The following is a 24,447-nucleotide window of genomic DNA, read 5'->3' as shown; positions in this document are numbered from 1 at the left end:
ACCAGGCACTTACCCGGGGTAGGGGGGGCCCCACCCCTCTACCTTGCCCACACCACCATTCCTCACACACGTTCGTAAAGCACCGCCAAATCAATGTTGAGACTTGACAGCTATTCGGCGGTCAACATTTTGCTGCCTTTTTCACTCCTTTTGGATGACGGTAGTTATCGGCATCTCCTGGAGTTTGAAGGCCAGTTTTCTCATCGATCTGGTGCCTGCGCAATTAACTCGAGATGTGTTCAGTTGTGAGCATCTATTCAATGGTCACGCACATCGCTGTTGCTTCGTTAGTTCAACCTTGTTTAGACTGATCCAGGGACCAGGAAAGGGATTCGGTTCATGGCCAGCTGGTGTGTATATACATGGAATGAGTTAGGGCCAGACAAAATGCCAATTTCGTTTAACTTTTCTTTTTGTTTCATTATTTCCTCGAGTGACGGCTCGCCGCGACGCTGACAGATCCTTGAAACCATATACCCGCGACATTGGTTAGATAAGGGGGAAAATAAAATAATGCGAGACAGCGTCCATCACCAAACCTGCAAAAACCCTTAAACCCATAAGCAATATGACTATGGTTTCTCCCTATTTGTAGGGCACTTTTCATGCGAAATTGGCAACTGGAAACAAGATTCGCAAGGAGTTGAGAAATTAAGCTATCTACTAAGGGAGAGAGCCAAGGCAACAGATAAACAGGAAGGAAAAGCGAAAATTAACAAATATAACCGTCGTTTATAAAAATATTTGTGGATCAACATCTTTTTATTTTAAAAGGGGAGTAGAGAAAACGCCCACGGAAGTGGAGAACGATTCCGTGTCTTTTGAATGACACATCGGTAGAGCCACTTGACGTAACCACTTCTGTGACATGCTTCCGTGGGTGTTTTTCTAACCATCCGCAGTGGGCACAGTACGTCAAGAACCCCAGCATCCTGCGCTCTACGCAATTGTACGGGACTGGCGGCCACGCATCATTACACAACTTCCCAAATAACAATACGAGTTGGTTTTGGCACTTAAAGGGACACTAAAAGTTGATGTGGACTGTTCAAATACAATTCCAGAAACCTCACAACGATTGTTTCATGCCAAAAAATACTTAGTTACGAAGAAATTGCATCTTATAGAACCCCTCACCAGGCCAGGCCATTTTGAATTATTCAAGGCACAATCTATTATTTGTGTGATCTGTTGCTTGAATTGACGAATTGATGTTTAGAGAAATAATGAAACACACAAACAGAATGTCTGCGTGTTTTTTGTTTTACTTAGCACCGAAGCTAGAGAGATGTACTTCCGGTTTGTCTGCTTGTTCGCACGGCCGTGCAGTTATCTGCGCAGGTACCGAAGCTATGCCATTTTGTACCGTGTTCCAGCGCGTAGTCATGCTCTGCGATCCGCATGTTCAGCCTCAGTATTTGTGTAGCACTGAATTATACCGCAAGTCGTGTGTCCTTGTGCACAGCGCTCAAAATTTCGTGTGCTGCGCGAAACCAGACAATCACTACAGCTCGTGCACAGAGCCGCAAAAGAAAAAAAAAAGAGAAAAAAAAAAGCTAGAAGAAAAAAAATGAAGGCGGGGCCCCCTGACGTATGCGACACGCGATCCTGAAGGTGCGGTATTGGAGAGCGCAGGGAAGGAATTTCGCTTGCGGAGGCTAAACGGGGTGAGTGGAGAGAGTGTCTCGCTATGCAGTGGAGCTCACCTCCTGAAAGCATGGGTTCGCGGTACTTAAATATTTCTATTTCTATTGCTATTAATGAGCCGATTTGAAAAATTTTTGCGGCAGATCGCTCCCTGGAGGACATGTAATAACTTTCAGCGTATAACTAAAGTTTGCTATGGGACCTGGTGAGGGGCCCTTAACGGTCCGAATACCTTTACCGCAATTCAATCTTCCCGCCACCCATCCGGAGGAATGGTCACATTGCACACGCCTTCACTACCCTTTGCTGCCGTCAGTGAGTGAAACGGCGCCCTACAGACGGCGGTACCGAGCCAAGACAGAGCAGAGCGGTGGATTCGACGCTTTGGACATCCCGCAACATTAGATCGAAGTTGAATTCTCTGCTACTTGCAGTTTGTGCGAGTTTAGCGAGCCAGCAAAACTGGCGCAGCACTACTCGATGACGAAAGTACTGTGAAACGCGAAAACGTGGGCAGCGCGGAGTCGAGCGAGAATGAAACTTTCCGACCGCCCGTGTCGTTGTCAAGCGTAATTTCAGTGAGTTCTTTTTCCTAAAAATTAAATAGAGCTGTACAAGTAGCATTTAATGTCGTCCTATAAGTCAACGCAAGTATGTTTTTTTGCAACGAATGGTTGAGTACTAGTGACAGAATTTGACTGAGCAGTGCTTTCGTCATTGGGTAAGTACTTGAATGACCCGAGAAAGTTTTTAATCATGTCCAGGATTTACCTCAATTTCTCGATTATTAAGGCTCTGTTCGCAATAATATTGACGTTCTCGAGCACTTATCTATCATTTTAGCTTCACTTAATATTTGTCTTTAGTGTCCCTTTAACTTGGTAGAGGGGGGATCCGAAAGAACTGTGATTGTTCCGCAAATATATATACCTCTCTAGTTCTTCCAGAGCTAATTCAAAAAACGTTTCTATAGTCGGATACATGGAGGAAGGAAACTGAGGAGAGGCCCTACCCCCTCCGCGCCCTAGGAGAAAAGTGTGGAGGAAATGACGTAGTACGTTCTCCTTTTTCTTGCTGTTCTTTGTTTCTTTGCTGTAGCGGCCACGCCTTTCGGGCCACAATGGCAGCTTTGTTATGGTTCTGCGCGCTCACACGTGTTGCTTCGTAGGTTTCGTACCGTCTTAAAGGCACCGTGCGGGCAGGTTTGCATTGGTCTTCGTTTTCTGTTGCGCTGCGTTATCTAGACCGTGCTCTCCCGGATGTTGCTGTGACCAGGTGGGACAAGAGGAACTAAACTTCGTGAAATGAACACGCATGCAACGCTGTACACAGTGTACCGCGCCACGCCAATGGCAACGGACGAAGGAATATTCGCAGGAAATTTTGCCCTCTTTGGCGGAATCATGCTAACGTGCCATCGCAGGCGGAAACCGATGCGTTTCAGAATCTGTACAATTAACGCCTTGCAGGTCAGTGATTCCTGCTTTTGACCGCGCATATGGAGCATTTGCGGCACGTAGAACGTACGTTATGAATGCATAGTTTGTGTTCAGTAACAGCTTGCTTTTGTAAATATTAAAACACATGTTGCTTAGCTGTTGCTTGTTCCTCACAGTACTCGCGACAACATGAAGTCTTTTAAGTAGAGCGTGTTCGAGGTTCATGCACACCTGCACAGGTAGGTGTACCACGTTACACGCGCTGATAGAGCGTTAAGCAGAATATGTGCATTTTGCTGCCCTCGGCACCGTGCGCCTACCAGCCGACGCTTCATCCTGGAAGATGGGAAAGAAGCGGCTGCTTTGACTTGTCCTCGCTACTGCAGGCGTATCTTATCTGTGCGTGCGAGAAGCGCAGGAAAGTGAAGGTTAGCGGATGCGCTGCAAGAGTCAGCAAGGCTCCACTGAACGTACGCCTGCGAACACATCAAACGGCTGTTCTGTGGTCGCATGTAGACCCGTTCTACGTGCGTACTGTTCTGCACCGCGCGCCGGCTATCGCAAAACTTTGGTTCCGTGATGCTTCACTTACCGTGGTAAATAATTAAGAAGGCACCTCAGGCCGCAGTCAGTGAATCAAAACGCGGTGTCAGAAATGACATTTTGGCTCCTCGCCGGCGCGCTGTCGTAGTGATGCGCTGCCACCCGAAGTTTGTTCAATAAAGCACGACGATTCCCCAAGCGAGAATGTGCATGTTTGTGCTCATAAACTCTAAATGGATCGCAAATGGGTCGGTGTGTCGTACGTGTCACCAGTGCAGTGAGAGTGCGTACATCTTTTTCGTATCGCAAGACGTCTAGCTCGCAAGACCGTCTGAGAGCCCCATGACGCCCAAACAGAGAAAAGCAAGTAGAAGGCAGTGATAAAGGTGACCTTTTTTCAAAAACGCAAGAACTGGGCAGCGGCCGGTACCTGCTGTTGATGAGAACAGTTCAGTTGGCTGGCCTTATAAGGCATGTTTATTTTCATAAAAGCCGGTAAAAGCAGCCGATTTAACCTCACGCCCAATTTGCGAAGTTCATTATGAACTTATTTTAACATAACTTCGGCAACGGTAATGCAATGAGACATCGCGATTGTTTAGTATTGCTGCGGAGCGCGCGCGTCCGAGCAGCCGGTCGTGGGCAGCGCGGCGTGGTTTCGCGAGAAATGTAAACAAGAAAGGAGTGCTGGCCCGATAAGCGGAGCAACGCCGTGAGCAACGCCAACTTCCGGCTTCACTTTAGCCATAGACTTTAGCTTCACAAAGAGTGACGTCAGGGCCTCTCCTTAGTTTCCTTCCTCCATGGTCGGATACATGGTCGGATACAACTTAAGTCTGCAGTGAAGCCCCGCCCACGCCCTCATAACCGCCAGCCACTGTTCCTCCGCGAGGCTGCAAATAATTCGTACTTCAAACTTTTCCTGTTACCCAATTGAGGCGGTAACCAGAAAAATAAAATTATTAGCGCGTAATTTTCTACGTTTTTACTCGCCTATTGTAGTGCAATGGCGAAAGCCTAATTCTTTATTGAACTGAAATAAAATGCTTGCTTCGCTGCAACTATTTATTGTCAAGTTTCACTTCAGTTGGCAGTAAAGTTGCATGAGTAAACCGGGTTCAGCAGTGAAATGATCTGCACCGCAGACTTTTGGAGAGTGAAATGCTCAGACTCCATACACTTCGTCCGTGTCTGTTGCACAACTTATTGCTTCCGCCGATGAAAAGACTTCAAGAACAGCAGACGGAGGTATATCAAGTGCGACGCCATTTTGAAGAGACCGCATGACGACGATGTTGTTTGCTTCTGTGATTGGCTGGCGGAGTAACAACCCTGCGCGGTCCGTGTGGCTTGGCTGCCAACTGCATTTTTTTTTAGTTGTATTACACAATAATACTCATTATTTTATACTTTCGCTTGTTTACTTGTTCTTGACAATGTTATTCCCGCGCTTCCTTCCTGCGCGAGACCATTTGACGTGGTTCCTTGTTTGCGAAGTAAAGCAGAGGATTAACTTGAGGCAAAGTGAAAAAAAAAAGGCACAACGGCGACAGAAGACAACGCTTCGTTCCCTTCTGTCGTCGTTGTGCTTTGCCTCAATTTATGCAGTACCAAAGAGAAGTGTATTTCACAGGCGTACCTGTGAGATACACCTTATTTCATTTCTCTTTTGCGGGTTTACGCGTCTTTATGACGAATGGTGGGCGTTATTCACATTCGTACCAGTAAAGGTACCCCCGCCCCCCCTCATCTGCATAGAAAAGTTTCCTTGAGTTTCCCCTCACCCCCGGAAAAAAAAAAAAATCCTGGGTACGTCCCTGGTGAGAATATACCTCAGGCCGCAGTCGGCGTATTTAAACACGTAACTACGTTCTCCTCTGCCGAACTGTTGGCGTAATGTGACTTGTCGGACCTCTGCTGTGAGTGGCTGCCCGAAACGTGCAGAATGAAGCAAAACAATTCCGATGAAGCCACGGCCAGCATACGTGTTTGTTTTATTGCAATATCAATTATATGGACACTATTATATATACGTCTGAAGACACCCGGAGATTGTCGATCTCCGTGCCTTCCTCGACTACACCCGTGGGGGGGGGGGGGGTGACAGAAGACCTAAGGGCCCCGAGTGCCAGACGACCTAGCTACGCCACTGTTCAAATGATGTCACTATTTTGCGATGTTTGAGGTATTTATAAGTGCCAACTTAGGTCAACCTGGTGGCGCTAACTTGCGAGGTTCTATATAGTCACTGGGAATAACACTCTCGAGACGTTCTCTCCACCATTTTTCACGAGAACGTCGCACGTAAGCGCCACCTGCTCGACCAGGACAGCGTTCTAGGAAAATTTTTACGGAATTAAAAAAAAAAATTCTGTTGCATATTACAAAATTCTAGTCCTTGAGATGGATTATTGAAAGAGGCCGGCATAACATGCAAGATAAATTGAAATACATTTTCAACAAATTAAAAAATCACTAATTATTTCTTAATTATTGCTTTACGGCACTTATTGCAATTCGTACGTAGCCCGTGAGTTTGCAAGGCATATCCACTTGGATTGAATTTCCAGAATGGCATCAGCTTGGAGATATGCGCCATGAGACTCCCCGTAAAAATGCAGTTGTTTCACTTACATTAAAAAAAAAAAAAAAACGCTCGTTTATGCATTCAAGCATAAAAGTAACTCGAACCTCCATGTATTCCGTCCCATACTTTGGGAAGTAATATATCGAAACTGGTGTCCCCCTGGTGATTCATTTCAAGCGGATACGTCGTAGAAACTCACTGGCTACAATTAGTAAACTGGAATGTGTGTCGTAAAGTAATTATAATTAAGAAGTTAATAAGCGAACTTATGTTAATTAGCTTAATATGCGTTTCGGTTTCTCGTTCTAGCAATCTCCGCCTCTCCGAATAATCCATCGCATGCAAGGACTAGAATTTTGCTGTCTACCATCGGCGATACTCAAATATTCCATACTTTAATTCTGGACACGAGCTCGGCACTCTTAAAGCTGTAGTTAACGGCGCTCTGGTTATCGTGTGGAACAAGGAAAGGAACTATGGAAGAATGGAAGAACTAGGAAGGGAGCATTGCGCAACAGAATCGAAGCCATGAGAGTCGACCCAACCAACGATAATGTCGCGGCGAGTTTCAGTGTAATCCACTCATTTCCTTCCTCCGTGCTTCGAATCTGCCACTGTGCTTAGCGCAAACTCATCCTAAAAAAAAAAAGGACGAGTGGGACAGTGAGGTGTGGCTGTAGCACTCGCACGTTGAAACGAAGACGATGAATGCGTAGATTGGTTGCACTGATGTCATCCTAGGCGCCATGTTGGTCAACCAGGATGCTGAGCAGCTGCATCCATTGGCATCTCGCACGGCTTTGTGACTCCAACACAGCCGGTAGGGCAGGAACTTCTCCTAAGCTTTCCTGTGGGAGCAGGTTACCCGCGTCAGTGAATATAATACACTGACGCCACTCTAGGTGCCGTATTGAAAACCAAGGTGAGAAGCTGCATCTGTGACGTTCAGTTACAGAAAACGACCGAAGTTGGACAAGCATATTGGGAGAAACTCGCACACGCATAGCTATTGACATCCTGCACACAGCTTAGTGATGCCAAGAATATTTGCCGAGGTTACGCAAACACACTCATACACGTATGTATAAGCATGAGGCGATATTACAAACCTGCGCCGAGCTCACATTCGCAGTGTAGACAGTATAGGTGACGCCGCTTACTAGCTTTACTTGCAAAATAGCGCTTGATACCACAGCAGTGCTTAACAAATTGCCTTGTCGTTGAGCTCCAAGGTCGGAATGTAACATAAGGGCTTAAGGCTATTGCACTCCAAGAAAGAAGTGTTGGGCGGAACATAAACCAAGAATGAACAGCACTTGATGGATATGTATAACATCTAGATGACCAAATTATCTGCAACAGCATCAAATCTGCCTTTGGCGCTGACAGTGCAGGTTTGCCCTGTCTCACGCTATATGTCAGCAACTACTATACGAAAATTCGGAGTACACGTGCTGGCACACACTGCGCGTCAACTGAACGTCGCATTACACGCACTTGTCATTCCATGGTGCAACGCTTTCAGTATCTAAGCATATTTAATTTATGCATTTTCCACTATATACAGGTTTATATGTACAACAGGTGACCCAATTTGCAGCCTCGGCTGCATCAAAACACGAGTGAAGTGGTGCAGACGTCCGCTGTCACAGTGTTAGGCGGCATTGAGGCTCAGCTGGTAACCGTCGCTTGCACGCCTTGCTTGTCCTTTTCAAATTCAACGAGTTTTTCGAGCTCCATGGGCGACACCTTATCCTGTGGAAAGAACAATGCAGAAAGTGAGACGCTAGACTCTCCTTACCAGAGGTTGCGAGCTGGAGTGTCAGGGGTGGGTTCGCGAACATGTATGTATGTATATATGTATGTATGTATGTATGTATGTATGTGGGGTTCTCAACCGTGCTCTTGGGACAAAGGAACAACACAGTAGTGCAAACAATCACAAGGGCATTTTTGCACTTTTCATAGACCAATGCCTGCTGGCCGAGTTGCTATCCACAAAACATGCCGATAGGGGCGCGAAGAATCGAGGAAGTCCGACTCGCCGCGACCGGATAGCGAGCGAATATGCTCGCCCCATGCTGGACACCAACGTCTGGTCTTTCGCGCGTACGGTCACGCGAACGGTGGTGCGTTCGAACGATCGTATTTATCCATTCCGGTATAGGCCTCACGAGATGGTCTCGCCGAAGCATGGATCGGCGCGCCGTTGTCAGATGGGAAGAGGACTTGGCACCCGAAGATGCGGCGCACGCGCGGAACGTCCACGCCACTTTCCGACCCGGAGCCAAAGACGAAGAGCCTTCTCCTTTTTGCACCCAAGTAACCCCGCCGTTAGGTGGCATTAGCAGAGCAACACTCGTGCCATCTCTCGTACTACCTTGCAAGCATAGCAACTGCCGCTGTAAAGCCACGTGGCGAAGCCGGATTACAGGAGACGGGAGCTATGCGGGAAAACAACATATCGGGACGCGTGAGTCGTGCATCCTCATAGTACATATGTATGTATGTATGTATGTGTGCGTGTATATGTGCGGCAGTGCGAAACTCAAATAATCCGCATATATCATATACGAAATAAACCGGCTTCGTTAGCGAGTCAGCTGGTATCACTTTTATTATACAGCTGCGCTATCTGGACAGGCCAATTCATTAAAGGGACACTCAAGCAAAATAAATCAGTTTGGACTGATACAACAGTGTTTAAGAACGCTGCAAGTGGTCATTTCAGAATAATAGTTTGATCATTAGATGAGAAAGTCAAAGTATCAGTTTTTGAATTTCGCACTGAAATCCCGACGTCAGTACGCCAGTGTCACGTCAGGGATTCTAAAGTATGTTTTGGTATTTGGGCTGCATTGGCTCAAAAGATGCCCGAAACTTCCCAAGTTCAATATTTGGTTCCCTTAGAACACAATGTAGTCAACCTGCACTGCTAAATAATTAAGTAGGACCTAGGAGACGCCATGACGTCACAGTGACCTGGTGCGGGAACTTCAAGGAGGCGTCGCCAACTGTATTTCGCTTTTGCGCTTTTTCTGGCTTACTCAGTGTCATATCGTGGTAAATTACGATTGGTGGTTTCGGTGTTGTAGAAGGGTAATTTGCTGATGCAGAAATGGTTTTTTTCTCTTTAGTGTCCCTTCAAGTAAAACATTTAGATTCACTGGGCTTGGACAAGCTTGGACCAGTGGCGCCTTCGCGCGGCGCCGCCGCGAATGTAATGGCACGTGACAGCTGGGCCGGGCCCAGAAAACGCACCACCGCCACCTACGTTGCTTGATTGTTTCATCGTTTGTTCGGTTTTGCGTTGCCGTAAGCCACGTGGAAGCAAATCTGAAGAAATATGTAGCGTTTTTGGCTGTACGAACAGTTCAAACATTACTGAAGCTTGTGAGGGCACTCAGTTTCATTGGTTTTCATCGCAGCCTCAACAGATGGAACGGCGATATGTGTGTTCCATAGCAACATTCCCGACGCTGTTTTTCTTTTGACTAGTTGTTCTAACATAAATGAAGGACCTGCTTATTCGCAAGAGCTTCATGTTCCAAGTAAATTGCGTGTCTTCGCATCCTTAGGCGTCACTGCTCCGGATCTTGGGCACCGAAGGCGAGCACGCGGATTTGTAGTCATTTTGCAATCATTTAGAGGCAGGGGGGAGGGAGGGGAGGAGGGGGTGGCGTGAGGGAATGTTTTATTTCCTCGCGCTCCCCACCTCTGCCTGCGTCTGGTACACGACTCCGTGTGTTCTGCATTGAATGCGAATGCCAATGCAGCGAAGTATTGGCACTCGCCGTCAATGCCAGCTTCACGTGCACCAACCGCCGCCGACTGTTGTTGCCGTCTTACACTGTGTCAAATAGACCAATACTGAAGATTGGGTTAATTGGGTTGTTTGTTGATCTTGATGTCTTAGGCATTAGGACCGACAATGCGTCACAAAAAATAAATAAATAAACAGAGAATGGGGACGTGCCGACACTCATATGAGCGATCAGTGAAGCAGCGCAAAAAAAAAAAAAAAAAAAACATGGAGGCGTACACCTCCATTTGTCTGTGATTTTTGTGCTGCTTCGCCACTCTACATGATTAAATACACAGCACTGTTAAGGTGCGCAGCAAAATAACAGAAGTTGCTGGAGTTCCAGGTTTTAGCTTAATTGCTGCGGAGCTTTGTTTGCTAGGTGCGTTTGCTTCACAATTTGCACTCCTTTTCTCCTTTATGTGATATCCGACGCCATGAATGCGACCTGCCTCGTTCAACGGGCGACCTTTCTCAAGTGCAGGCACACGGAAGTGCGTTTTCCAGGCCATCAGACCTTAAAATCTGCAAGCAAAATCACTAGAGGCGCCATGCGCTTCGCCCCGTCGTGTGCATCACATGCCAGTGCTCTTACTGCTGCCGTTGGCGGCGCTGTTGGCCAGCGCGCTGCTGGCGCCATACGACGGCCGCCCGGTGTCTATATACAAGTCTGCCCATTTTTGTTTTTGTTGTCCTCGTTGTTTTGAAAGGGTCACCGTTTTCAGGGAGCAGACAGGACAGGCAACCAAACGCTGCGCGTTCTTGGGAGTTTGCGTTCGGTCAACTTCAATATACCGGCATTCATGGACTAGTTAAAAGCAGTAACGGGGTTTCACTTACCTTCTCGGGCACCCAAAAAACCTGAGTATTTGCCATCTTTTTGCTATGATGGCCGCTGAATCGTTTCGCCAATGGAGAAAGATATTTCGCATCGACCTCTTTAGTGCTTCCTCTTTCTGTAAGGGGAAGAATGGAATGAATTGAAATGAATGAATAAATGAATGAATGAATGAATGAATGAATGACGACGACTATGTTGACTGACCGAATATTAGGCTGACGACTAGTGATGTTACCAGCGAAGTGGCGAAGCCGACGAAGTGAGTCCACATGAAGGATATGTGGTAGAAGTGGTTCAGGCCGCTGGACAGAAAAGTGAAATATGAGCCTGTTACTCGGAATGTGTTAAACTAGCCATTTAGGATTGGTAACATTACTGGCTTCTTCTTTTTTTCATTTTATTGCTCTGCGATTGCAGTGCGCGGAGTAGCAGTAGCCCATAAGCTTGACCTACAGACTATTTCAAACGTTGCTGTTAACTTTGAAGACAATCTATCATCAATGTTTGTGATGCGGCCACTTGACCATAAATGCACAGAATTCCCGCGAAGGCGTCTTTTCAAGGAAATTATGTTTCTCTTCGTAGCATTTTAACAAGATGATCTGTCTTTCCAAAACGATAAACTCATACCACCAACGAAAAGCAAGTAAAAACAGATTCTACAATTCGCAACTAACCACCATGTACCATTTGCTCCCAATTGAGTGACTACCGCAAGCACCTATTGCGATCAAATATTGTTGGCAGTGTTAATTGAGCATTCGCTCAGTCATCCTACCAGCGAGAACCGGCTACTCATCTAACATGTAAATATAAGCATTGGAAATGCTACAAGAAATAAGGATAAGTACATAGACATCATCTTCAAAGTTCACAGACGTCGCTGGTAATGTGAAAATGAGGTCCCTTATGAGAATCACCCCGTAAATATAAATAAAAGCCACACTGCTTGCGTGCATGTAAAAAACAAGTCACGCATTGTATACTGCGGGTGTCCCAAGTAACCTGAGCCAAACTTTAACGATACGCAAATCCCACGTAGCTGGACAGAACCGAGGTAATGTTGTTTTCCGTCGCTTGGAGATGCTCAGATTATTTTTTGGATTCCACCTAATTACATAATTATATTAATTAACTTCTCAAATAGTAAATTTAGATTAACAGAGTAAATAAGAAAATTGTGGATCAACATGAAAAATTCCCGATACAGATTTCTGTTGCTCAACACGTGCTACATAGAAGTGTTTTTCAAAGCCTGAAATAAGCCCACGAACACACACAAAATTGCCGCGTGACTGACCACTCGAGGCACTTTGCGTGTATTCGCCAGCTTCTCTTATGCTTGGAAAAACACTTTTGTGCAGCACGGATTGAACAACAGACAGCTGTGTCGGTAGTTTTTCATGTTGCTCTACATTTTTCCCATTGACACTTTTCATGTAACTATAATATTTAAGAAGTTGTTTAATTAATTAAGGCTATGCAATACGGCAGAATGCAAGAAATAATCTGAGTATTTCCAAGCGACGGCAAACAACATTACCTTGGTTCTGTCCAGCTACGCGGCATTTTCATATTTTTAATGCTTGGCTCAAGTTACGTGGGCACCCTATCTATATAGTCCCGGCGTGGTCGCATTGCGTCACTGTTCTCCACCCTATACACACACGAAGAAGTACGTGATCATATTGCACGAGACGTTGGAGCCGGCTTTCTAGTTTGCAGTTGGTGTGCTGAGTATTGAGCACCAAGTTCTCTTTCGTTTGTCCCTCGAAAAGTTGAGCTGCAGGAGGCCAGTAGACATGAAACGGGGACGCACATACCTGGGCGTTGGCGGAGGCTCGAACGAGCCCAACGTCAGGGTCTGGTTGAAGCTGGAACAGCCGGCCGTGGACGTAGGCAGCTGATCTATGGGGCGCGGGTGAAGGATCGAACCGACAAGGAGCCACGAGGCGACGAACAGCCCGGCAAGCATGCCCGCTAGGGCTCCCTGCGAGAAAGCGCCACACACGGGATCATTGCTATATTCTGTTGCGATAGTTCTTGCAAGGCGAGTTGGTATGTAAGTACTTGTGAACAGCAAGCCATACAGACAAGTCCACAAGGGAAGAAGTGAACTGGGCGAGCGCTGGACGGCAAACAACATTGCCTTGGTTCTGTCCAGCTACGTGGCATTTGCATATATTTAAATCTTAGTGCATGGTGTTTGGGACCATAGGCACCGACTACGGTGTGGCTCCAAGGCCCTAGACCCCCCCCCCCCCCTTCCGTCCCGAAGTATTTTTGGGAGGCGACAGAGCTCCCCCCGGCAATGCCGTAGCCTGACCCCACTCTCACCTCCGCTGCCCCAAAGTGTCATTAATCTAGTTCTGTTACCCATATCATTTGAGGTTTCTTTTGAGTTTCCTATTGGGGGCGAGGACTTACGGAGTCTCCATCTGTCGGAAGCGCCGCCCTTGCATAGTATGAAGGATCACGCGGCGCGCTCCTCATAGGTTTCGCTTACGGCGCTCAATAAAAACACCACGCGGCAGCCCTCCTGGACATTTATGTAAGTACTCTCAAAACGAGGGAAGTTTTTGTCTGTCGATAGAATACTCTTGGCCAAACTGAAAGAACAGAATCGTTTACAGACGCTATCTCTCTACCGAATACGTACAGTGAACGCCACTGCACGCGGTCGCCGCGATGTAATCTCCCGAACCGGCTTCTTGCGTGAAAGGTAGGCAAACGCTGTGAGTAAACTATGTGAAATATGTTCTTATAGTGGGCTGTCTGTATAACCAAATGGGGCATAACAGAATGAAGCCTCAATGCAGCGATCGCACGGGTTCGCAGCGACGGACTGCGCGTCTGCATGCATGTCCACGCACAATGTTTTGCTTTCGGTGTGAGCGCGTGTTCGCACCGTGCCGTGAGCTTTAGGCCGCATCATAAAAGCATATGAGCATTTCACAGTACACTAGCAACCATTGTTGCGTGGACGCTATCAGAACTGTTCACAAATAATTTCGTTATAGAGACGTCGACGCCAACAGAGACTGTGATGTGCCGTCGCGACGATTCAATCTTTTTTTGTCTTCTAAATTCTTGGGCATTTCGATATTATTTCTCAAGTTGCGTCGCACTGTATGTTTATCGGTCTTCTCAGCGTGCGATTTCCCTCTGCTTCTTTTTCGTAATCCAGTGCATTAATTCATAACACAAACATCACCATATGTCATGCCTTCTTTTTTTTTATAGTTCGTCTTACCGCACCCTTTCCGTTCCATTGAACTTGCCAGTACCTAGCATCAACAAGTTCATAGACCAAACCGCCATGACATTAGCCGGGCAGCGGGAGCGGGCGAGCGTCTCAGTGCGCGTTTTCTGCTACTCACCGAACATCGCGCAGTCCTGGCGCCGTAGCAGAAATATTCCTCGCGTCTGTGCTTGCTGCACACCCGAGTTGTAGCCGATGGCTGTCTGCCGATTCTAAGTTTCGCCAGCCAAGCTTCACGCATCTCCTTGCCCTGCGGCTACGTGTGAATAAGGCTGACGCCGAGCTCCATTGCGTACGTCCGGCACGGCGGCACCGAGCAGTAGCCTACCATGCTGCACGCCTCGAAAGGCAAGCACTACCTATTATAGTACTTTCAAATATTGTCAAGCATACACACAAGGCTGTAAAGTTTCACCACTTAATCAGAACCACGGCGCAGGTGGGACTTTTAAACTTTCGTTTTCAGCTCGCTTCGGCGCTTCCGAAGCAGCCGACGCGGCCGCTGTGTCCACGTGATCCCTCATGCCACGTCACGCCGACGGTGGCGCTAGCTTTTCCAGTGGTGGAGCTCGCCCCCGATACGGCGCAATGACGACAGCGTGTCGTTCTGCAGTCACCGCGGCGTGCCGTAATCTCCGTTTGGGCTGCACGAGTGACTCGACGCGTTTCTTGCCTGCGAGTCTCGCGGTGCGGAATAGGCCACCACATCGTACTCGGCCGGATCGCAGTGCAAGAAGTCGCTGATGCCGTCGCTGGATGCCAGGAGACTGTGAGGGGGACATCGACGGTCACGCGCCAGCGTGTTTCTTTTTTAGAAACCTGGACATTTTTTAGACTCACGCTTGTAGCCATTCGACAAAACGCGACTTGGCTGCAACCACTTCGTCGCCGAATGCGGCAGTCAGCGCCGCTCTGTCGCTATAGCTGCGTGCGCCCTGTGCTACGCGCCTGCTTTGTGGTTGATTATGGTGACACAGACACAAGTTTCAGTCAGTTGGCTTCGCTGGTGTGTTTCGGTGAACTGAATTCAGCTGGATCCCGTGCAGACGAGAAGGTATAGTTACGACGCCCCGGTGCACTTGCACTTATTGAATAACCAAGAGCCGCAATTGGGAGGCTTGAATCAGGCTATAATCACGCAAAACGTTGATGCTTCAGGGCCGGTATTTTGTAGCGATGCCTTTTCCGATTCTATGCTTTTTCAGGCTTTTCGCGCTTGGCCAGTGGTCAGAGCGACGGTCTACCCACATTATCAACGGGATCAGGCGGCCATGTGTGGTGGATGATAAGAATAGCATAGAATAAGGCATCGCTACAAAATAGCGGCCCAGATTTAGTTCAGCGAAGATTGCGCCGCTTGGCTTCAGTGCGCATGAGATTGCATCTTTCACGAGCGAGACAGCGCTAGAGGCGGACGGACGCATTGTAGTTTTTTCGTATATATGTATCGTGGCTCGTCGCGCTATAATTTTACCTGCGCGGTTTCGCCTTTCCTATATTGCGCTCGGTTGAGGGTCGTCTTACTCGTGTAAGCTCAATCCCTACAGGCGATGACGTCGAATGGTGAGCTTACCGTTTTCTTGCAGCAGGGAGCTAGGACGCCCAGTAGGAAGATGGCCAGCAGAGGACCCGAAGTTACTCCCAGGAGGCTAGTGGAAGCCTGCGACATTCGAACTGTATAAGGAACGCGGCATCTGCAACCCTCCCTCTCTCCACCACCTCTGATGCACACACATGCAACATACTCCGGACAGAAGTGTGGACCGCACGTGGTGAGTGTCTCTTTGACAATCGCTTTCCTACATTCAGTTTCAGTTTGTTATTCGTTCAAGATACAATTCGTTAGAAAAACACAATGTACGGACCCAAGGAGTCTGTTGGCTTTTTTACTTGAGATAGCAAGTTCTATTCAGTGAGACCTTTTTTCTGAAGTTTCTTTAGTCATGTGAGCCTCATGGACGTGTAATGGCGCAAAATTCTACTTGCGTGCCTCATGGAAGGAGGTAATCACACACGTTCGCGGGAGTTTTCCGATAAGATCGGCCGCGTTATCCAGATCCCCATATATATATATATATATATATATATATATATATATATATATATATATATATATATATATATATATATATATATATATATATATGTATATGTATGTATATATAGCTGGGGAGTTCGCAAGGCGAATCCACTTGTAACGAATTCTCAGGATGGCGCCAGTTTCGGGATATCAATTATCGAACTTTGTGGAGAAATGCATTGGCGCTCCAGTTATTTTGCCGACAAAACGTCGTATTATGCATTCAAGCACAAAAGTTATTTTGTGAATGCAAAACGCGCTTGCACACGCTCCAAACAAAAGTCCCAGAAGCTATCAAACGTGCGTAAGCTTACCTGCATGATGGACTTCAGTGAGCCGACAAGGAAGGCCACGGCTATAGACAGCAAGCCGTAGGCTGTACCTGTCATGCAGAAAATTGAAGGAAGATTTTAATGGTTGCACCCGCTTGAAATATACGCGCGATAGAAACGAACACTGCATGAATGTGCATGCGTGCAGTGCTTTCTGACGTAATCGCTGCTGTTAGCCGATTTTCGCAAGCCGACGATAGACAGAGGACTTTGTTTCACTTCCCTTCTCCTTTCCTCTTGTACTAGAACAATTAAAACGACCGAGCACAGCTGATTTTAAACGGTTCATCTTAATGACGCTATGTATTCCTTTCTCTGTGGGGTCACGTTGTTGGGCCGGTGCGCTTCGAGTTGTGATTCCGCTGTGTAATCCTGCGTGTCTGTGTTCGCGACGATAATGCGCCGGGATCGCTCATGGTGCGTGTCACCCGGAGAATTTACCCGTACGGCTTGAACGACACCACGTGCGGCTCGCGTGCGTATAAAAACAAACGAAATGGCGGAACGACGTTTCCCGATGCGCCGTGGCGAAGTATTGGTGTAGAGGGTACAGGCGCTGATGCCCTTAAAAACAAATTAAAACTTCCATTATGTGGCATATATCTCAAGGCAAAAAAAAATAATAATGCTAAAATTTGGAAATGAAACAGTTACGACGATTTTACTAGCGTGGTTTTCTGCGGAACTGTAGCTACCTCGGAACGAGAGTACTCCATCCAGCCGTAATGGTCATTGCCGAACTCCCTTCGCCGAAAATCTCCATTTAACTTCCTTGGCGCAAGGGAGACCGTGTGACACGGAGCGCAACTCCATTGGCTTAAAGACGAAGGATTACAATGGAGTTCGTCGCATACTTCAACGATCCTAGAACGCACCTAAACAGTGTGTACTGAACAACTCGTACCGCAGCGCACTGTCTTGCGTGCGTGTATTAAATATCTCATAGTGCCTTGTAGTAATGAGTTGCAAATAATCATACTACATGCAGCTGTCACGGCATAATGTGAATATACTGACATGTGAATTTATTTATTCTTTTCTGGGGGACTGAATTCCATCTGCTAACAAACTAAAGTTATCGCTCAGCGCAAGACGGGCCTGCATGATTTGGAACATTACTCGAATGCTATCGTTGATTCTATCCGTTGTGTATGTACTTGCCGAACCTTTTATAATCAGATTGTATGCGCTACACGAATTGTGTGGTAGTTTCTGGAACGCACGCGGGCGCCAGCGAATACCTTGGAACCTTCGACGAGTAGCGTATGAAAGCCGGCGCGCTTGACCCGCAGGTCAGATTTTCGACGATCGCCGACTTTGCTCGCCGCTATCGTTGTGCTTGAGTATTACTTGTTTTGCTGCAGGCACAAGTTCGCCCGATAACTAGTTAAATTTGTGAACAGTTTTGACACTGCGCCGTTCTTCACCGTCACTACAACGTGACAATATTTAGATGGTCGTTCAACCGGGGATTTTATTCTAAATGCACAAGCGACGTAGCAACGAAGAAGAAAACAAGAAAGGACGATGAGTATGCATACAGAGGGAAAAGATGTAGGTATGGATGGATAAATAAATAAATAAATAAATAAATAAATAAATAAATAAATAAATATGGAAAAAAGTACCTCGCCGTTCCAGTTCGTCCCGAACTTGCTAAAGGCACGCTTTTGAAAAATTGCTACCTGGAACGCCAGTGCATTTCGAAGTACAATTAAAGATCGCATATACTGAAAGGGGTGCTAGCTTTATAGGATTTCCACTAAGCAGACATGACTTCACTACAACTCTGCTTCAATGTCGCAATTACAACCTGTGCCCTAAAGTGAAATAATATGTTAGCATATTCTAGGTAATTAGCGCAATTATAGATCGCCGCAATTTTTGCTGCTAATGTCCGCCTATAGCCACACATCCTGTCTGCAAAAAAAGGGCAGGGACTGACCTTTGACAGATTATTTTAAAAGGAAGTGTCCCGTATACAGGGTGTCCCACGTAACTTGAACCAAACTTTTAGAAATATGCGAATGCCACGTAGCTGGACCGAACCAAGGTAGTGCTCAGACACTCTATTGTCCGACTCAAAAAAAAAAAAAAAAAAGCGTCGCGCGCGCTTCAAGCTCTGTCCCGATATACATTTAAATGGGGCATTTTTTAGCACGAGGACCTTTTTTAAGGCGAAGCTTTCTTGCCGAGTTCGAGGAGCTTATTTTTTTATTGTACGTGTCTGGCCTCTAAGGCCGATGATGGCGCCATCTAGGAACGGTGCAGCGAAGAAGTAGTTTACCGTTTCAAGCATAGCGTGTCTTTACGGAAGCTGCAAACAGAGAGATTCCATCCAGCATAGGAATGCTAGCTAGTACTTGGACTTGCCCAAACGACGTCCTTTTAGTTTCGTACGGCTTTGTGACATTACAAACTATAATGATTTTCAGCATAGACTATAATAAAATTATCTGACGGCAGAATTAGAACACACGACCTCTATCACACAAACCTGATATTTCAACCATTACGTCACGGACGCATGCATCGACAAATGGCATAGAACACACTTTCTCGCGGACAAGCGCCGGCGCGTTCAGACGCTTGGCGCGTTTCAATCCGCCATTTGCACTAGAATAAACTGACGCATCAGAAACACCGCGAATGGAATGCGAAACTATGGATCACCAATGAAAATTTAAACAAGTAATATAGACATAGGGTGCACTGCATGTAGAGATATGTACATAATATCCAGCCTGTCTATCATTCAGTGCAAACGAAATCATTTCTTCCTATAACATGCTGCTCTAGTGTACTAATATTTATACATGGATAACCACGCTTCATATACACACACACACACACAATTAATGAGCCACTCACGCCAAGAATAATTCGCATTACGTAGACGTCAATTGGAATTGAGTCTGCCTGCTTGTTTTTCTTTTCTGAACCATGATTTTCAATGGGCTACCATCTCACGTGACGTCACAGCTCAGAACGTGCAAACTTTCTTTCACTTAGGGAAGGCTATAGGACCGTAAGCATGATATCGCTCACTCGGGCTCTACGCGTCTTGCTGTCTGGAGTGAACGCACCAACGCACTTGAGCAGCACGATGGACTGGGTCTCCGTCAGCTTGACCCGTGGCTGGATGAGGTCTTCCCAGGTCGCCGCCGCCATGGAGTTGTAGCCCGACGACAGGGTGCTGCATCGGGGTGGGTGGCGATCGAGAAGGGTACTTGCATTCGAACATGTTGGTGCAACATTCCCAGTTTAATCAGCGCGAAAAAACGAAAAATTTCTAATGGCATATACGCAGGCTCAGCTCTGTGTGTGTCCCCACCGTCTTCGTCATATTGCTCTTTGTTAAAGCGATTGCTTTCTTCAGGTAATTCACCCACTTTGTATTGTTAGTCTGTCTCGAACTATAGGCAGGAGTGGGCAACTGTATGTAAGGAGGAGGATAGTGGAGAATGAAGTGCAGATAGGGAGGGGGACAGAGAGGAGCGCGCCATTGGATGGAGCGCGAGATGACGTCAAGCCCATGAGGGAAGAGGGAGGACAGAAGGGCACGTGCCTGATCAAAGCTGTGCTCCGTGACGTCATCGCCAAAAGCCGACCGGAGTCAGTTGGGGTCATAGATCACTATCATCATTCGGCGTCGACGCGGAGCGAGGCTTCCTCCATGCCGAGGGCTAGACGTGCCAAATTTTGGTGCTGTCGCTTTCGACGGCGTTGGCTGGCATAGCGTCGTTCAGCGTTGACGTGGAGGGAGGCGACAAGACGAAATGCCAAGCGGAAACGCCGAGACCTACACATGCCTGTTTGACTGCGATAACAATTATACGGACACTCCAGCTGCACTTGCGGTGTCGGCGTAGTGTCCCAACTATCTGCAGTCCGCTTTGGGCGGCGCAAGAAAACGCAGAACTGGTGGTTCGCCGTACACCCGCACACAGTTTTCCTCTGTCGAACATGACGCAGTATGCTGAAGAACCACGCTACGTAAGTAAACACGGGACCTAAAAGTATAAATACACTTTCCTCAGTAGCAGTTCAATCAAATACTAAGAAAATACCAGTAGTGTTAGGTGAAAGAGCCGACAAGATAAAAAAAAGATGTTCCGCATGCCCGATGGTCAGACCGAGGAAGCAGCAGCAGCGGCCACCGAGGCCGGCAGGCTGGCGCAGTACCTAAGCCTAGTGGGAGTGAGAGAGATACAGAACGAGCGCCGGCCTCCGAGAGCGAGGGTGACGTGGCGTCGCGTCGGTGCCATCTCTCCTCACGCAACACCTGGCGCGCTATCGCAAGGTGTTCCCTTTCGCCCGCTCTGCTCCGTCGAGGCGCGCTCGTGACGGGGTGTCGCAGCCAATGGGAATGTAGGTGCTTTTAGCTGCTAAGGACTACAGACGCTGGCTTTTTTGCTCAATAGGCCATTTGGTACTTTCTCATCAAAAATATTACGCGCAATGGTGTACCAGAGTACAAGGGGAAACGGCGATTGCGATTTTTGTTAGAATCATATGAATTCAACAGATAATGAAGCCAAGGAAAGCATAGGGGAAGTTATTATGTAGAGGTTGTTGGTTCGGCTCCCATAGGCGGATATTTGTTTTTCGTCCACTTTCACTTCCTTTTAGCTTATCATTTCTACACGTCAATGAAAAATTGGCACTGACTGCAATAACGAATTGTAGCGTTGCGCTTGAACCTCTTGGACAGTGTTTTAACTATACCCGGGTCCGACTAAAGCCGATGTGACATCCGCGGGTGCACCGAAATTTAGGGCATCCTTAGAAGCTTTAATACGCCGTGCAGGGCCTGTATGACGTCACACAGGCGCCACTACGCTGACCGTAAAGAGTCGCATCAGGAAAAACACACCACTTCCAGGTTTGAGCAGATATATTGTTTTGCACTTTTAATATATAATAGCCTGAGAAGATTTAAGATAAACGGCATGTGCTGTGAACGTCATGTCTCATGCCATTTGTTTGTCTGCCATTCTCAGAATTCTGAGGAATAATTTAGTCATGAACGTAAGACCTGGTATGGGCAACATTAGTGATTGAATGGTGCGGCAATATAACCCGCAAATACGGCATCGATGAGCTCATAGCATACATATACTTGAATGTATGCGGATGGCTTCATTACCTGTTGGCTTCATATGACATAATGGTGTAGGATAACAAGTGGCCCACAAGTGACCAGCAAGCGATTATTATGAACAGCAGTTAACCATTGCGCCTTTCGCAACTTACCTTAGAGAACCACTGAAGACGGAAGCTACCAGGAGTCCCGACAGGCCTGGGTATTTTCCCATCAGGTCTTGAACAATGTACGGCATCAACTGCACAGACAAAAAAAAAAGTTTTGGTTAAGTGTAAGTTACCTCACCGTTGGCGCGAGCACCAAAATAGCCAGATCGTTGCTACGCGATCTGGCTATATCAAAAGTTGAGCCGCGGTATGTTACCTCGCTAAATTTTTGCTAGCTACCTGCTGGCTGATAGTCCTTCATGTGATGTTTGCGGATGCGAGGAGAACATTGACTGCTTGTTGTGCCACTGTAATAGGCACCGTCCCCACCGATAATCGGCTTAGAAGGTAGGGAAGGCGCTTTTGTGCTTTCTGAGAGCGTCTGGCTTGTACGAGCGGCTTTCACTCAAGTGCTGTCCGTGCACGTTTCTATACCCTCTCGCTTCCCCTTCTCCCTTCCCCCAGCGTAGGGTAGCCAGTCAGATTCTTGACTGGTTAGCATCCCTGCCTTCCTTATATCCCTCTCTCTCTTTACCTGCTGGAAGGCGCGATGGTTCGATGCAAGGAGACAATTTCTACAATTATGTTCACTATATGTTCGAAGAAGTAATAAAGCTTTTAGGCTGGGAACGATTAGGAGTGAGGATCAACGGCGAATGGCTCAGCAACCTTCGGTTTGCAGATAGCATTGTCATGTTCAGCAACACTGGGGATGAACTGCAACAAGTGATTGAGGAGCTTAACCAAAAGAATGTAGGAGTAGGGTTAAAGAATAATATGCAGACGACAAAGGTAATGTTCAATAGCCTGGCAAAGAAGTAGGAATTGATGATCGCCAATCATCCTCTAGCCCTTTATTGATGAGTGTTGCCTACAGGCAACATACCAGAATTTTTCTTCTCTCTTCCTGAGTTTCAGTATTGAGTACGAAAGTTCTGGCTAAATCTTTTCGGCCAATACTGAATGACAGGCAGCAAGCGTGATTTGTTGCTTTAGAGCAGGAACAGTGATCGAGGAACAAGCAGTTTGGCGCGCGACTCGCTTTCTTGTGAAAGCAAGGTCAGAGAAGACAGGCCGATGCAAGATATTCAGCTGTGCCGGTGTCACGCATGTGATTTAAAGCAAATAAAATGTACGCCAGTGGTTCACGTATGATGAAACCTGTCTATACAAATTAAAAACGAAGCTTTAGAAGGTTTGGGGTGAAGCCAACTGCAGTTTCCAGGGTGGGGTTTCTTCCCTATTGTTCATAACATTTCCTCAAAATATATTTTCTTTTTGTTGATTATGCTTATTCTTCATGTGTTTTGAACATTTGGACAGAAAATAAGCAGTTTTTTTCTGGGTATTGACATGTATCGTCATCAGAGGGCTAGAGTCTGTGGAGGAGTTCGTTTCTCTAGGTCAACTGCTCACAGGGGACCCTGATCATGAGAAGGAAACTTACAGAAGAATAAAAATAGGTTGGGGCGGGAGAGTGCATATAGCAGGCACTGCCAAATCCTGACTGGGACCTTACCACTGTCGTTGAAAAGGAAGGTGTCCGATTATTACATTCTACCGGTGCTAACATATGGGACAGAAACTTAAGTAATAGTTCTGCGCAAACCCGCCGGGTGGAGGGAAGTGATTAATAAAGGGGAACTGAGATATCCACCCAATGGTAGCAATTGCTACAAAGGAAACCCGTATGGGTTCCTCGAAAGAAAAACCTTGCAGTTGAAAAAAATTCGTCCTGATCCGGGACTCAAACCTGGGACCACCGCCTTTCCAGCGCAGCCGCTCTACCGCCTGAGCTAACCAGGCGGCTAGCAGATGGCAGGGCGAAGTCTATTAAATAGACAACTCGAAGTAAAGGCAGGTGTTTGAAGTAATAGTTGTGCAGAACTATTCTGCTTCGAACCCGCCGTGGTTGCTCAGTGGCTATGGTGTTGGGCTGCTGAGCACGAGGTCGCGGGATCGAATCCCGGCCACGGCGGCCGCATTTCGATGGGGGCGAAATGCGAAAACACCCGTGTACTTAGATTTAAGTGCACGTTAAACAACCCCAGGTAGTCAAAATTTCCGGAGACCTCGACTACGGCGTGCCTTATAATCAGAAAGTGGTTTTGGCACGTAAAACCCCATAATTGAATTTTTTATTCTGCTTCGAGTTGTCGATAAATTCGACTTCGCCCTGCCATCTGCTAACCGCCTGGTTAGTTCAGATGGTAGAGCGGCTGCGCTGGAAAGGCGGTGGTCCCGGGTTCGAGTCCCGGATCAGGACGAATTTTTCTTCAACTGCGAGGCTTTTCTTTCGAGGAACCCATATGGGTTTCCTTTGTAGCAATTGCTACGATTGGGTGGATGTCCCATTTCCCCATTATTAAACTTTAAGGTTAAAAAAGAAGCTCAGTAACAAGTTAAGGACCGTACAATGAGTGATGGAATGAAGAATGCTAGTCATAACGTTAAGAGACAGAAAGAAAGCAGTTTGGATCGGATAGCAAATGGGTATATCCGATATTCTAGTTGATATTACGACAAAAAAGAAATGAAGCTGGGCAGGCCATGTAATGCGTAGGCAAGATAACCGGTGGACCATATTATTTACAGAATGGTGCCAAGAGAAGGAAATCGCAGTCGAGAGAGAGAGAGAGAGAGAGAGAGAGAGAAGAATAC

General features: G+C 46.9%; 1 protein-coding gene across 1 annotated transcript in view; it reads right to left on the bottom strand.

The window, feature by feature from the left end:
- Nucleotides 1-6,860: 6,860 nt before the first annotated feature.
- Nucleotides 6,861-24,447, bottom strand: part of LOC126522481 (sodium-coupled monocarboxylate transporter 1-like) — a 48,923-nt gene continuing 31,336 nt past the window's right edge. Inside the window, exons 10-17 of the mRNA XM_050171231.3 lie at nucleotides 21,790-21,878; nucleotides 19,620-19,729; nucleotides 16,516-16,583; nucleotides 15,695-15,781; nucleotides 12,683-12,849; nucleotides 11,064-11,161; nucleotides 10,859-10,974; nucleotides 6,861-7,971 (exon numbers count right to left, since the gene is read on the bottom strand). Coding sequence (XP_050027188.1) covers nucleotides 7,888-7,971; nucleotides 10,859-10,974; nucleotides 11,064-11,161; nucleotides 12,683-12,849; nucleotides 15,695-15,781; nucleotides 16,516-16,583; nucleotides 19,620-19,729; nucleotides 21,790-21,878 — 819 coding nt within the window. The 3' untranslated portion in view covers nucleotides 6,861-7,887. The remainder of the gene's footprint in view (nucleotides 7,972-10,858; nucleotides 10,975-11,063; nucleotides 11,162-12,682; nucleotides 12,850-15,694; nucleotides 15,782-16,515; nucleotides 16,584-19,619; nucleotides 19,730-21,789; nucleotides 21,879-24,447) is intronic.

Source organism: Dermacentor andersoni, chromosome 6, assembly GCF_023375885.2.
Source record: "Dermacentor andersoni chromosome 6, qqDerAnde1_hic_scaffold, whole genome shotgun sequence".
Classification (NCBI taxonomy): Eukaryota; Metazoa; Arthropoda; class Arachnida; order Ixodida; family Ixodidae; genus Dermacentor; species Dermacentor andersoni.
This window is presented reverse-complemented; position numbering and strand designations above follow the sequence as displayed.